This window comes from Vespa mandarinia, chromosome 2 (genome assembly GCF_050613455.1).
Source record: "Vespa mandarinia isolate Hongniang chromosome 2, ASM5061345v1, whole genome shotgun sequence".
NCBI lineage: Eukaryota > Metazoa > Arthropoda > Insecta > Hymenoptera > Vespidae > Vespa > Vespa mandarinia.
Genome location: NC_140811.1, coordinates 10193915 through 10208044, shown reverse-complemented (window position 1 = coordinate 10208044; position 14130 = coordinate 10193915). Strand labels below are relative to the sequence as shown.

At 34.4% G+C, this 14130-nt stretch overlaps 4 protein-coding genes across 6 annotated transcripts; all 4 read right to left on the bottom strand.

The window, feature by feature from the left end:
• Positions 1-2424: 2424 nt before the first annotated feature.
• Osi20 (DUF1676 domain-containing protein Osi20) lies at positions 2425-4341 on the bottom strand. Its single transcript, XM_035873667.2, has 2 exons — positions 3428-4341; positions 2425-3325 (listed from the first exon to the last, which is right to left on the bottom strand). Exons 1-2 carry the CDS (start codon positions 3972-3974, stop codon positions 3063-3065), a joined length of 810 nt encoding a protein of 269 aa, XP_035729560.1. The 5' UTR covers positions 3975-4341; the 3' UTR covers positions 2425-3062.
• Positions 4342-5835: 1494 nt separating this feature from the next.
• Positions 5836-6796, bottom strand: Osi19 (DUF1676 domain-containing protein Osi19). The gene is made up of 2 exons (XM_035873715.2): positions 6489-6796; positions 5836-6404 (listed from the first exon to the last, which is right to left on the bottom strand). Exons 1-2 carry the CDS (start codon positions 6687-6689, stop codon positions 5856-5858), a joined length of 750 nt encoding a protein of 249 aa, XP_035729608.1. The 5' UTR covers positions 6690-6796; the 3' UTR covers positions 5836-5855.
• Positions 6797-8714: 1918 nt separating this feature from the next.
• Osi18 (DUF1676 domain-containing protein Osi18) lies at positions 8715-9774 on the bottom strand. Its single transcript, XM_035873742.2, has 3 exons — positions 9647-9774; positions 9127-9488; positions 8715-9048 (listed from the first exon to the last, which is right to left on the bottom strand). The coding sequence occupies exons 1-3, from the start codon at positions 9748-9750 to the stop codon at positions 8768-8770; spliced, it is 747 nt and encodes a 248-aa protein (XP_035729635.2). The 5' UTR covers positions 9751-9774; the 3' UTR covers positions 8715-8767.
• Positions 9775-11059: 1285 nt separating this feature from the next.
• Osi17 (DUF1676 domain-containing protein Osi17) lies at positions 11060-14130 on the bottom strand. 3 transcript variants are annotated; one of them, XM_085664789.1, is made up of 5 exons: positions 13675-14130; positions 12972-13327; positions 12652-12884; positions 11764-12569; positions 11060-11443 (listed from the first exon to the last, which is right to left on the bottom strand). In XM_085664789.1, exons 2-5 carry the CDS (start codon positions 13276-13278, stop codon positions 11305-11307), a joined length of 1485 nt encoding a protein of 494 aa, XP_085520915.1. In that variant the 5' UTR covers positions 13279-13327; positions 13675-14130; the 3' UTR covers positions 11060-11304. The 3 variants fall into 3 exon arrangements, with proteins under 3 accessions (XP_085520915.1, XP_085520914.1, XP_035723417.2); XM_085664788.1 differs by lacking the exon at positions 13675-14130 and having other exon boundaries at positions 11764-12196; positions 12284-12569; positions 12972-13668; XM_035867524.2 differs by lacking the exon at positions 13675-14130 and having other exon boundaries at positions 12972-13668.

The following is a 14130-nucleotide window of genomic DNA, read 5'->3' as shown; positions in this document are numbered from 1 at the left end:
ACGTGATATGTATAAAAAAATGGAGGCGTAGCATACGGAAAGGGGAGCACGAAGACTGGATTCTAGTTCACGAAGAACTTTCTTTTTCCATCCCCGGTAGAGAGAAGTGCTTCCGGTTGTGTAACAGGCACCTTCACTCATCGTGCCATACGTTGCATCTCCAGACAGTTTCCTCCCTCTCCATGCTCCTTTTTCCTTTCCTCTTCCTGTCTTTTTCTTTCTTTCTCATTTTCTCTATCGAAACCAGGCGTACTCTCTATACGAATATACGCCCACAAAGGATCTCCAGTTTTCGAGCAACTTTTTTTAATAGGCTCCGAATGAGAGAAAGAAGAAAAAAGAACGAACGCTGCAGCTTGGATCGACAAATGTGTAAAACTTTTTTCTCCTTTCCACCTTTGAGTATATCCTGAAGAATATATAAAGAGTACAGGAAACGTTGCATCCTGGAGAATCGATCGATCGATAAATCGAACGTATGCTCGTAATTATGCGGTCGTGAAATACGCTAATTATTTTAGGCGGGATATCGTTTGTTTCTCACCGGGAATAATTAATAGAATATAGAAACGAATTTGTGTTTTTGCATTTGTAATTCATTGATAATTGTTATGTATAAATAAAGATGGAAGACAATTGAGCTATTTCTCAAATCTTGAAATCTCCGTCGAAAAAGGATGAACGATAATGAACTCAAAGAAAATGTAAAAAGGAACGAAGAGAGTATAAATATAACGCAAGACGTTGCTCGTACGTACTACATATGTATGTATCTACTATGTGCGAAGTGAATGCCATCGTTAAAGCGTACATTGCGTCACACGCAAAGGTCTGGTTTTCTTCATTCGAGGTGCGTGACTGGCACGACTATAAATTTTGGTCTAAAAGTAGAACGTTTACGGTAACTGACAAATTATAAGGTATCGTTAATTATCGTTTATCGAACTATATGCTTTATCAACGTTATCTTATATAATTGGTTTATATAATGTACGTCATAAACATTCCAACATCATTTACTATTAATTTTTCACTGATTAAATCATTAACAAAGAGCAATGTAGATTTTCTCAAATCGAATATATCTTCTCTCGAACGGATAATGAAAGTTTCCTTTCTTCGAAAGGTCCATATGACTTTTTGCTTCCTTTCAAACAACATAATTCGCAAATCTTTTCACGGTTTGTAAGAAACGTCAAGTGGCTGCACAATGACAAAACTACTTCGAGATGGATTGGTAGTTCGTTCTCTATCTCTTTTACTTATTCTTTCTATCTCCCACCTCAGAAAGGTCGATATCCTTAGAGTAGAAGATCCTGTGGTCAAGCGGTTAAAGGGACGAGGGCTCCAAAGCGGATTATGTCGATTTTCTTGTGGGGCATTGGAGCTTGTACCATTCATACAGCAATTCTTTCAACGAAACCCTTTCGTATCTCTAGAAGCTCTTTCGAATTACCTGGATTACCTTGCAAATCAATTTCATTATATTTAGTGATCATTGTGTGTGTTTTTTTTTTAATTTGTAATAATGAAAATCGAAATAAAAAGTATTGTCCCAAGAACGAAATAAAATTTAAGATTCAAACATTATAACAATGAATCACGGTGAAAGGGCTATTTTTTCGAAAACCAAAACATAAACTATTTGTTTTAATTGAATTAGATAACAAATGGAGAAAATTCCGAGTTCATTTTACAAATGAACGTTATATATAGAAATATTACGTAATATTTCATTAAATTGCATTATTTGTGTTAATCGAAACTATCGGAACGTAACGCTAAATATTGTAGAATTAATGATCCAATTAATTAATTCAATTAACGATACATCTTTTCCTAGAAAATGTTTGCTAATATACGACTTACAACAAATTATTTTATTTTATTGCTAAATGAATAATTTAAGTTTTAGAAAATTGCACGGACATTTTCTTATACCGAACACGACATCTAGAACAACTTGATTTTCATCACCGACCGTCAACAATGTAGCTTTCATCGATTATTAAACATATCTAGCAATTATATTATTTAAAAGTATAAAAAAAAAGCATAAATTAAACCAAAGAATAACAAAAAAAAGTTATTCTATTTAATCTTCGAAACTTTTTAGTCTTTTATCGATCATGTGTCGTTTCCTACGTTGCCGACGAACAATAATGTACGGATTATATCTAAATAATAAGTATAATCTGCAAGTATGTTGCATGATGCTAAAAACAATAAACAAATTTGCATAATTATTTAATGCGATCATAATAGAATATTTTTTATTACAATATTTTACTATAGTAAAGATAATTTATTACAATAAAAAGAATATTTCATTTTTAAATTATAAATTTGAATGGAAAAAAGTTTTGTTTCAAATTTAAAAAGAAATTATAAATTTTATCATTTTTTGTCATCATTTTTGTCATATAAACGTGAACTACATGCATATAAAGTATATACTGTGTTTAATTAATAATGTGGATTTCTTTATTTTTGAATATTCATGAAATGATGATAACCCGTTTTACTGATTGTAAATATGGTAACATTCATCCAGGCGTTCTATTCCATAGAATGTATCATTCATAGAAACAGAATATTAACAACTAGAGAAATTAATAGCACAATATTTACAGGAAATTGCTTTATTAACAAATGTGAAAATAGTAATAAATTATCATGTTTCACGCGAAGAACAATAAATATAAATCGTGGGATCGCACAAAAGGAATTAACCGTCTAATATAAAATGGTAACATCTCGTACTCGCTTATATTCGCTCGATGATCCATCGAATTTCGATAGAAAATATCAGAAACATCATCCATCGGCTACTTTGCTGATCGGATCCAATACATCGAAGAATGTCCAATGTGATGATCGATGAGATTCTTCGAGGACGTACGAGAAATATTAGTCAATGAGAGGGAAGAAAGTGGATGTGAGAGCTCATCGAAAGCTGAACTTTGCTTCGACTCGCGTGTCAATTCAGTGTTATTAGCTTCTTTGGTCTAGACGAACGATCGAGACTGGCATTGACGAATGAATCACTTAGCCTTCTTCGTCTAGTAGTTCGATGAGCTGCCTGAAGATGAAGACGACGAAGACGAAGAAGATGAAGAAGAACCAAGCGAACTATACGAGCTCGAGCCACTACTGGGTGAATAATAGCTATATGCTAAATTCTGAGACTCCACTCCATTACTCGGCGTCCAAACGCGGGAATACGGACCGGTTCCGTCCCATGTGTTGGCCGGATCATAGCTCGACGTGGTCGAGGGCATAGGTGGAGCTCCGTATGCGGGAGTAGCCGGTTCCATTGACATACCTAGAGTATTAAAATATATAAATTATTTATATTACATTCTTCACAAAATTTATCTTTTAATGATATTAATTTCATAAATTTGTAGAATTTTTCTTCACGTACCCATAGGCATCATCATGCCACCCTTCTTTAAAAATTGTACGGCAAGAAATCCAACGACCAGTAAGATAGCGAGTTTCGAGAGAACTAAAGCTTTCAAAGCCTTCAATCCAATGATAGCCACGAAGATCGGCATAAGTGCTTTTAACTTCAACTTCAACAGGAGCAAAAAGGGAAGTAGCAACTTCTTTTTAAATAATCCACGAGCTTGATTGGTAACAACATCGTTATCTTTAAATTCAATATCAAGATCAGCCAAGCTCCTATTCGGTCTGTATTTCAAACTGGCGTCGATAAAGGGTAAGTCCATGCCATAATCAAAACTCTTGAGATATTTGAAGGTCCTCGCTACGATGGCTTCATCGACGGTATCGAGAGACCTGGCTTCGGTAATGGTACCCAACTTTTCATCAAGGTATCCAAGGACCTCATGTTTGAGGCAGCTGGACCAGGAATCTTCGGAGATGCAATGGTTCAGAGAATTCGTTAGGAAGTCCTGACTGGCTATCGCGGATCTTGCCAGTAACAAAATCGATAATATCGCTATCATGATCTTCTTTCTTTATCTCTCTGTTTTGTTCACACACTCGCTAAAAACCACTTTCGACGTTGTTTGCACTTAACGATGAGAAGGAAAAAAAGAAATGGAAAATGATGTGTATAAAGATCGATCGTCGACTTGTGCGTACGAACGATCGGCGATCGAACTGCGACTGACGGAGGAGTGGCCCGCCCCTTTTATTTAATTTGCCCCCCGCAAATCTATGTTATTCGGTCGCACATGCCAAGAATCGACAATCGAAGGAAAATTATTCAAATTTCACTGGCATAGACCAGCAGTCCCTATACGTACACAAACTCGCCTACGTTTGTCCAATTGTCTTTGTCGTCTTTGTCGTCGTTGTTTGTTACTTCGTTGTTTCTCGCGCGCAACGTCGCGTACGTCGTACACGATGGCATGCGATACGTACTAGGCGATACATGGGAAACGGAACTTGCCTCTCGTCTCTTTTCTCTCTTTCTCTTTCTCTCTCTCTCTCTCTCTCTCTCTCTCTCTGTCTCTCTCTCTGTCTCTCTCTCTCTCTCTCTCTCTGTCTTTGTCTTTTTTTTCATTGCTGTTCTTACTTGAACTCGTTGTACCAGCTGACCATAAGCTTCTACGATTACGACGCAAGTCCGGTTTCTTTTTCAGCTATTTCTTCTAAATTCTTCAAAAAAAGTCTTTTCGCGTACTATCCTACTAGAATGGCTTCCTTACCGATTCGCTCGCGTTTTTTGCTTGGGTTTTAACGTATGAACAGGCACTACGAATTTCACTAGTTCGCTGAATGACTAAGAAAGGTTTATTTGAGAATTCATTACGTCAAGTGGCATGAATGATCATTCATCGGCTTGAATTTTTCATTCAATAGTAGTTCTTTTGAGACAATGATACAAACATACTTTGCCTGTTTTCGTTTGATGGATTATACATTGTCATTCCGTCTAATACATTTACTATAGTAATACTTTCTATTTGTTAACACAGTTTTACCTATTTTTCATTTTATTGTAAATTTTCTTTTTTATGACACACTATCTTGTCCATTGTCATTTTTCGTAGACACAACAGAGAAAGTGAAGTATGTTTGAAAGTGTCTTTATAATGTGTGGACAACTTTCTCGCGTAAATCTAGCTCAAACATATATTTTTATATCATATTTAGTATCATTTTATATTTTGTAAAAAGAATACAAAAAATATTGGAAATGTTTCTAGAATCTATACAGGTCATATTTTTGTAGGTATTAACATTATTAAAACATAGTTCACTACATAGAAATTATTTGATAGTATCATTTACATACTTTATAAATTCGTGTCAATAAAATAATCTCAATCCACGAGTACGTCCTATATATCTTATAACAGAAACATTGAGAGATTTAACAATTAGAATATATTAATTGTATTGTTAATTAATATTATTTGTATCCGTATGCATAATTATTAATTTATTATATATTGTAAGAAATTAAAGCAGTAATCAAGCATTAAAAAAACCCATATTTTAAGCAATATATTTTATAAAACATTTTTAATGTGTATATCACAAAAAAGACGATCCGTCACATCTGTTAGATTGATTAACATTAGAGTAATATACTTATTAAGGTAGTTTAATTCAACACTTGTTGAGTAATTTATAAAATTGTCTCCAATCGAACCAAAGAATAATAATGATACACGGATAAGTTACTACTTTATATAATACTTTTTATTTCATTTAATAAAGTTTGTATATGGTATTCATAGAAGGTAGAACAAAATATTAGAAATAACATAATGTGAATTGCAATAATAATAATAATTTATTAAATAAAACATACAAATAGGAAAATAACTATTTTACAAAAGTCGAGACGTCAGATTTTTTTCTTGTAATTTCTTTTACGATTGCGCGTATCCTGAATAGGCGAGATTTTGGGCAAATTGCGAGGTATTGTCCTGTTCTTGATCCTGGAAAGATCTGTATTGCGTCTGATATTCCCAAGGACCATGCGCAGAAATTGGTGCTGCATGACCTTCTGCTGCGATCTTTTTGCAGAGTTGGAAGATCGCCATACCGACAGAGACGATGAAACTGAAGAACGAGAGCTGAAGAGCATTCCACGCTTTGAGTCCGAGAACTCCGATGGCAAGAGGGATAAGAGTCATAGCCTTCAATAAGACGAACACGAGAATCGGGATGACGACTTTCTTCAGCTTCGATTTGCGAGCTTCTACGGCACGACCCTGACCGAACTGGACGTCGAAAGTAATCCTGTCGTCTTCGATGTTTCGCGAGCTGACTTTAACGGTTGAATCAAGGGGTAGTTTGAAGGTTACATCGTGAGTAGTTAAATAAGATTGGACGTTGTCGAGGAAGGATCCTTCGCCGCGAGCAGATATTTCTTCGACTGGATACGAGTTCCGAGTTATCTCCACGGATTCGGATACCTGCATGGAAGAAATAGAAAAAGAATAAAATTAAAGGTATAAATTAATGGATGGATTATTAAAAAAGATGAAATTTTGCTTTACCTTGAAGTTATCCTTGCGGAAAAGCTGATCTAGAAGGTTGAGAACCTTGAACTTCATACAAGATACTTCGTCGTTTTTGTGTGCACATTCAGCCTTGGTCTGATCAACCATCTGGTCCAGATTGGTACCTTTCCAGAGTTCATTTTTCGCTGGCTGAGCCACGGCCAACGTGATGAACGAACAGAGGACGAAGAACTTCATAATGACGAAAGGGATCGTTGTCTCTTCCTATGTCGTATATATCCTAAGAAAGAAGATAATAAGATGGCTCGCGTTCGTTCTCGTCCTCGAACTGTCCAAGGAAGACGTTGATACCACGACTGATGCCAATGGGTTGGGCATGTCGCTATTTATACGAAGGCCTATCGTTGAATCGTAACATCGACAAGTCCAGGATGCATAGTGCGTACGTACGCTCACGAACCCCCTACCAATCCACTAGCATGACCACGAATTTTCTTTTCGTTCAGTATGGTCTTCGATTATCGAGGCCTCGACTTCAATCGTGACTAGCATCAATAATTACCGAGGATTCTCCTCTTTATGGACTTTGTCGATAATATAACGATATACGAACGATCGAAGAACTTGTCGATAAAAAGTCGTCTGACCAATAGGTCAGGCCCATTTTTCGTACACGAAACACGCCATGGAATCTCACCTATTAAAATCTGTCAATTTGCTTTCTATCAACGATCATACCTAGTTAATGAAATTTGGCCTGGAATTCGATTTTCTTGTCGACAGTCCACGGGCGACTGCCCAATTATGATTTGTTTCTAAACTCTTCCGATACATGATTTATAAACGAACTCTGGATTTATAACGAAAGTTTTCTCCTTTACGTGATAATATTCGAATTTCGTATTGGCATGGTATTTTAATTAATGTCACGGAGAAACGTGTTTTTATTTCTATCTTTATCTCCTCTATTTTTACTTATTAACATCGGATATTAAGTAGCACAATAATTATAATTGGTAATTTCAATAAATTATTCTACTTATTATATTTTCAATTATTATTCTAATTATTATATTTTCAATAAATTATTCTACTTAATTGTTCCCGTATTCGCTATATACATAATTTAATTATATTAGTTATTAAATAACCAAAATGACAGCAGTTCATTTTAAATAGAACAATTGAGAACGGAAATGTAATTAAACTTACGTATGTAAGGGTAGGAAAGTCTCGTGTGTCTTTCTACAAGAACACCGCTGTAATATCAACATTAAAATGATCATTTATTCCTGCCACGAACCAACTTTCCACGCGTCTGCTCCGTTAACAGCGTTCCTTTCCCTCCGCTGCTTCAACAATCCATCATAGGCGTTAATTTCACCCCTGTGAGACATAATTAAAACATCTCTTCACGTCGGTCACGCGAAGAACTAGAGAAAAAGAGAGATAGAAAGACAAACTATTGGAAATGCAAGTCGCGCATGAGTTTCTCGTAAGAGAATGTAGAGAAAGAAAGACCTTTGTTTCTCTCTTTCTCTCTTTCTCTCTTTCTTCGTTTTTTATTTCTATTTCTTCCTTTTCCCTCTTTAACGTTATGACAATGAAGTGGTAATTGGAATTTAGGGTCATCGTTTACATATGCATTCAATTGAGATATTGGAACGAATTCCAATCAATGTGTTTTCCCTGAAATTCGTCAAAATGCTATCGTTGTATTCAACACATAGTTTTATGCACTTGGCGTTAGTAGAAAGCGAAAAATACATTCCACAGAAAATAGATTCTATAATATAAAAAATTTTTATTTGAAACTTTATGCCGTCATAGGTGTAAAGTAACTTTCTATATTCTCCTTTATTTAATTATCATTTATTATTAATGTTCCTAATTAGTAAAATTATTCACTTTGCATACGCTGTTCTGTTCATATAAAGATCAACGATATGATATTTTAGAAATGTAAGTTTAAAGGGATAAGAACTTTCCTGACCGAAAGAAAACTTTCGCTAGCAGTCGGAATGAAGTGATTTCGCTTTTTCATTTCACTTATATATATATATATATACATTTCACTTATATGTATATATATATATATATATATATATATATACATACCTATGAATATAGATACATAAACGTTACAAAAGGGATTACTGGTCTAAATAACGATACGGCAAGGTAGAAATAAAAATTTCGATTAAAAGGATTCGATGAGAAAATGTAAAATTTTTTATTTAACATAAATAAAATGTAGTTGAGTAGCACGAATAAATATTAAATAAACGATTTAACGAGGTAAGGAAAGTGAGTTCCTACTTCCTATAGGCTCTGTATGGTCCATGGGCTGAAGTATCCCAGTGAGGTGGATGTTCTACGGGGGGATGTCCATAGTGAACAACTTCATAAGCAACCTTAGGCTTGGTTAGCTTGAATATCATCATTGCACCGCTCAGAACCATTGATAAAAGACCGAGAGTAAGGGCCTTCCAGGTTTTCATTGCGATCAGAGCAAGTGCAAGAGGTACCAATGCAGTGGCCTTGAACTTGAGACCCAAGAGGAAAGGAATCATCACTTTTTTTACGAAACTACGCCCTGAAAATTCATAAAATTTTATTTTAATAATTATTTTTAGTTTCAAGTTGCTGGTTCCACTGAAAAAATATTTTTTACCTTGTCCATTGGAGGAATCACTGAGTGGAACACTAAGATACTTTGGTACACTGTCAACCAAAGATCTCGGTACGATGTTCGATCCAACAATTGCTTCTGGTAGTTTAGCCTCAAGAGTATGACTGGATAAATAGGCATCCACCTTTTCGAGCATCAAAGATCTAAGAAGTTCTCTTCTGGCTGGATCAGCGATGTCGTATTTCGTAGGATAATATTCCTCGGCATTTTCTGCAGGAACTTCTCGTGACTTAACTATCGTCAAATCTTCCGTGATTCCAAGTCTTTCTTGTTTGACAGCATCACTAAGATAAGACAAGATCTTTGGTTTCACGCAAGACAACATAGAGTCACTATCAGCGCACCTGTAAATAATAAAATATCTTAAAGTATCTTAAAAAATAACAGTTTACATAAAGTTATAAAAGTTATAAGGTTTTAAGTTTATAAGAAAAATAGATAGACATTTTTTCTAACTTTCTCTAATCTTAAAAGTAAGAATAGACTTTTTTCACTGACTTACCTGGAATAAATATTATTTAAAACTTCAGTCGTAGTGGCAACATTTTGTGCTCCTGCGAGAGCGGCAAGTAGGGTTATAGAAGCAAGTATGATCACGATCCTCATGGTTGATACTACCGATTCGCGAGACTAAACACCGAATGCCACTTCGAACGAAGACAACCCGGTTTTATAGCCGATGAACGCACTCGCACGAACAATGAATTTTGATTAGGAACGTGTTGCTGACTGAAAGGAAAGAAGAAAGCCTTATTATCTAGGGTGCCGATGTTTTCACGGCTCAATGTTACTTCCCTCCGGAATATTTTTTTGATTTCGACATCTACAACCCGTTTTTATTACATTTCGGTAACACAGCTTGATGCATTTCGTTGTTTCGTACATTTTGTTGTTTGTGCTAAAGAGATGCAATGAAGCAAGTGTTAATCTCTTTCATCAACAGTAATTGTTTATTCACGTTACGATTTTACATTAACCATTTATCTAATTTAGTTGGACACTCAGGTATCTTTCTCATTAATCGTCCAATATAATATAATAATTCGTCCAGTATAATAATTTGTCCAAATTAATAATTTATGTTTAAATTTATCAGAAACAGTCACACGAAAATTATGGTCAATCAATTGGCATAAAAGAAGCTATGAAACAGCATGATTTTACTATCAGTGTTGTATGATACATTATTTTATCGTAAGTATAATAAGTATGTACCGAAGCAATCTATGTTTTTTAGAATTATTAAGATTGACAGAATTGCTCTGCTTTTCTATTAAAAACGAATTGTTTTTTCTACGACTTCATGTATTCGAAGATCGAATATATATCAGAGACATGGAAATGAAAATAAAACTTTTCAGATTCTCTAAGTATTTTAAATTATTTTGGGATGAAATATAATAAGACAAATATTTTTAAATGATTTATTGTACAAAATAAAATAGCAATGTATATAGGTTTTCGTTTAAGATCTTTATAAGATGGATAAATTAACATTATACAACACATTAAACGAACGAAGCTTCAAACGAAGTCTAATGAAGCTACAGAAACATTGAGTATGGCATTCAAATACGTAGGTACTAATTGATTTAATAATCACTTAAATCGAATAAATAAAACTTTAGAAAGATAATTAAAGGAATAAATACCTAATATTAATATAATTTACTATAAATTTTATATATATATATATATATATATATATATATATATACTATAAAATCACATATATATCCTGGTAATACTTAATGTGTATGCGATATCTTGTCAAGGCTAAGTATTTTAATTCATACATTTAAAGATGAAATTAATAACAATTAGCATTGACAAATTTTTAATACCTCGAGACATTACCATATAATAGATTTATTTAGACTTATCGAATTTATTTATGTAATAAGTTTATCGATTTATAAAGATTCTCTGTCGGTAACAACAGATATTAAAAAAATATATTATTTTTACATCAATATTTTCGCATTTAACATTATCATGGCAATAGTGCTAAAAGATTGAATAGTCACACTGAAGAACACGCATTTCACTAGCACGTCACTTCACGGAAGCAAGGCACGCATTATTTCTTGCACGGATTATTTAATTACTGCTAGATGCATTCATGCATCATAAAAATCTTCTGTAAGAATTAAACGGGATTTATTCGGTATTTATGTGACAGGGGTACGTCCATACACAGTCGCCTCGATCTTGACCTGTTCTTGCTGCATTTAAATATTTATGAAACTTCTGACTGGAAGCACTCTCCAATGTGCCACGTTTGAGTTCTTGCGGATCTCTGAAAGTAAGCATTGGCAGATGTTTAAAATTATCATATGAATTATGATCGTATTTGAACTACAACATAGAAAAGAAAACGTCATTTCATAATATATTTCCAATCTCTTTTGGCACAAGGTAAGGAAAACGATAAAAACAAATAAAGTTAAAGAAAGAAAGAAATATAAATATTAAGAAGTGATGTCTCAGCGAATGTAATTCTTTGCCAATTTCTATGACCTGATTATCGCAATTTCGAGAGAGGGCGATTACCGCCTTTCTCCTTATGACAACCTCATAATAATAACTGAATCATTTGAATAAAGTTAATATATATACCTGGATAATTCGTTCGAGACTAGATTACTGTGAGGTGAATAAATGATTGGATTTTTGTACATGCTACAGACGAGTCTCTCTCGGCAAGATTCGTCAAAAAATCTCAGCTGAACAAAAATCTCTTCGAGACGACTCATTATTGGTCCGTAATATTCATCGTCATAAATTTGTGCAGCTGTCGATGTTCGGACGATAGAATTATTCGGAGTTGCAACTGCTTTAGTTATCCTTGGTATCGTGACCTGTCTAACGTTCTGTTGATTTAGAATCCCATAAGGATTCCTTATGTTCTTGTTCTTTGTTGCTGCCTTTACTGAACCACCCGATAGAACATTGACAGCCTTAACAGTAGTGGCTATGCCATTAGGTTCAACGACACGTCGATTGTACTTATCATCAAAGTATCCCGAGTAGGCCAAATTGTGTGCGTGAGCTGAAATCGAAGCAGAATACTTGTCGTGATAGGAAGGTGGAACAACAGATTTGGCGTTTGGTGCATATTGAGAAAGACCATAAGGACCATTATAAGTCATTCCTGCAGGATATCCTGAAACTGGAGCAACGACTGGTACTGGTAATACATCAGCATCTGGTTGAACACCAGAAATATGTCTATTTACATCCTCGTATAAATCTTCGTATGGCTCGATACCCCACTCTTTCAATTCCTCCGCGTCTTTGCGATATTGGATGTGTGGATGAGCGTAATTATAACCATTAAAGTCATTTGCGTGGTGATGATGATGATGATCGTAGTAAGTCGGTACCGGTACCGGAACAGGAACATGATGATGATGATGAGCAATCTAATAGGAAAATAAATAGTTTATTGGTTGCAGATTATTTTTACTATATAAAGCAATAAATAATGATATGGGATTGTCTTGCCTGATGATGATGGTGATGATATTTCGTTCCATAAGACGTATAGAAACTCGAGCATAACTTAAAGATGTGTGCGAACGGTGGAATAAAAAAGAGCAGTAATTTTAAGAATAGTTTCTTTGCAGCACCTACTCCAAATAAGAAGGGTATCACAAATAAGAACTTCACTTTGATTAGCTTGATGAGCAGTATGAGAGCTAGAAAACTCAACAGCAGTTTGTTTTGTATAAATTTTTCTGAAACAAAATATGCCAATATTATGTTCGCTTTCGATGTAACAATTATCTACGTTATATGTATTGTATGTAACACCATCGTCTTACTTATTTTCTTAAACAATCTTCCATGAGTACTAACACCGCCTTGGATAAAATCTAATCTAACAAGTGCACCGCTATCATCAATTTGACGTGGGCTAATCTTCATCATAGTTCCTTCGAAGAAAAGTTTCGGTAGTTGAATCTCGTAATTTCTGGTAGCCAAGAATTTCATTGCTTTTTGTCGAAGTGCATCTGTTATTTCTTCCAACGGAAATTTATGCGGTTCATCCATTGTTCTATCACTTTTCATATCATTTTCATCGGTTTGTTTTTCATCGTCATCATCCTTGAAATTGCAATCTTCTTTCATTGACCCATCGACAAGATTTTCATCGATGTTCTTCTGATCATTTTCTATCCTACACGAGCCATAATCTAAATTATTTTTCGTAAGCGTTAAACCATTGAATACCGTAATATTGTTCCTATCACTGAAGGTACCATTTAAATAAGTATAAGCATTTTTTTGAATACACGAAAACGTCAGTTTTTTGTCACAGTCTTTTAACAAACCATACCAAAGTTCGTTATCCGTCACATTTGTAGAAAACAATTCGTCGAAATGAAATATCTTAACGAGAGAATAGAAGTTTTCGAAGTTGAACAATTCCGATCTCGACGAATCGATTAATACGAAAAAGGTGACGAACCAGATGACTTTTCTCAACATAATTGATTTTCTAATCTGCATTCTTAAAATTATTACCTATTATCAATGAAAGGATTCTATTGAAGCGCAGAATCTTATACAACATGGAAGAATCAACACTTTTGATTTCGATGAGGAATACACTCTATCACGAAACTCTTTGGTTTTCGTATTGTAATATTCCTCTTTATCTAGTTTCTTGAATATTTAGCAATAAATACGTCAGTGTTCGAGTAAATCTTCGAATTTATGTTTAATTTTATTTGAAAATTACGAATAAAATTACACCACCGAGGATAGCCTAGTATCACACATTGTTGACGGAGATCTTCACGTTTCATCGCAGACAAAAATTGGCACGCTCGTTGATATACTTATCACTTTCGACACATATTTATTATTGCCTTTTTTGATTGACTCGAGCAGACCTCTTTCTTACTCCCTCATCCTCTCTCTTCTTCTCACGTATTTTATTTTATCAAATATCTCGATTCAGAGACGCGTTCCGTTCGA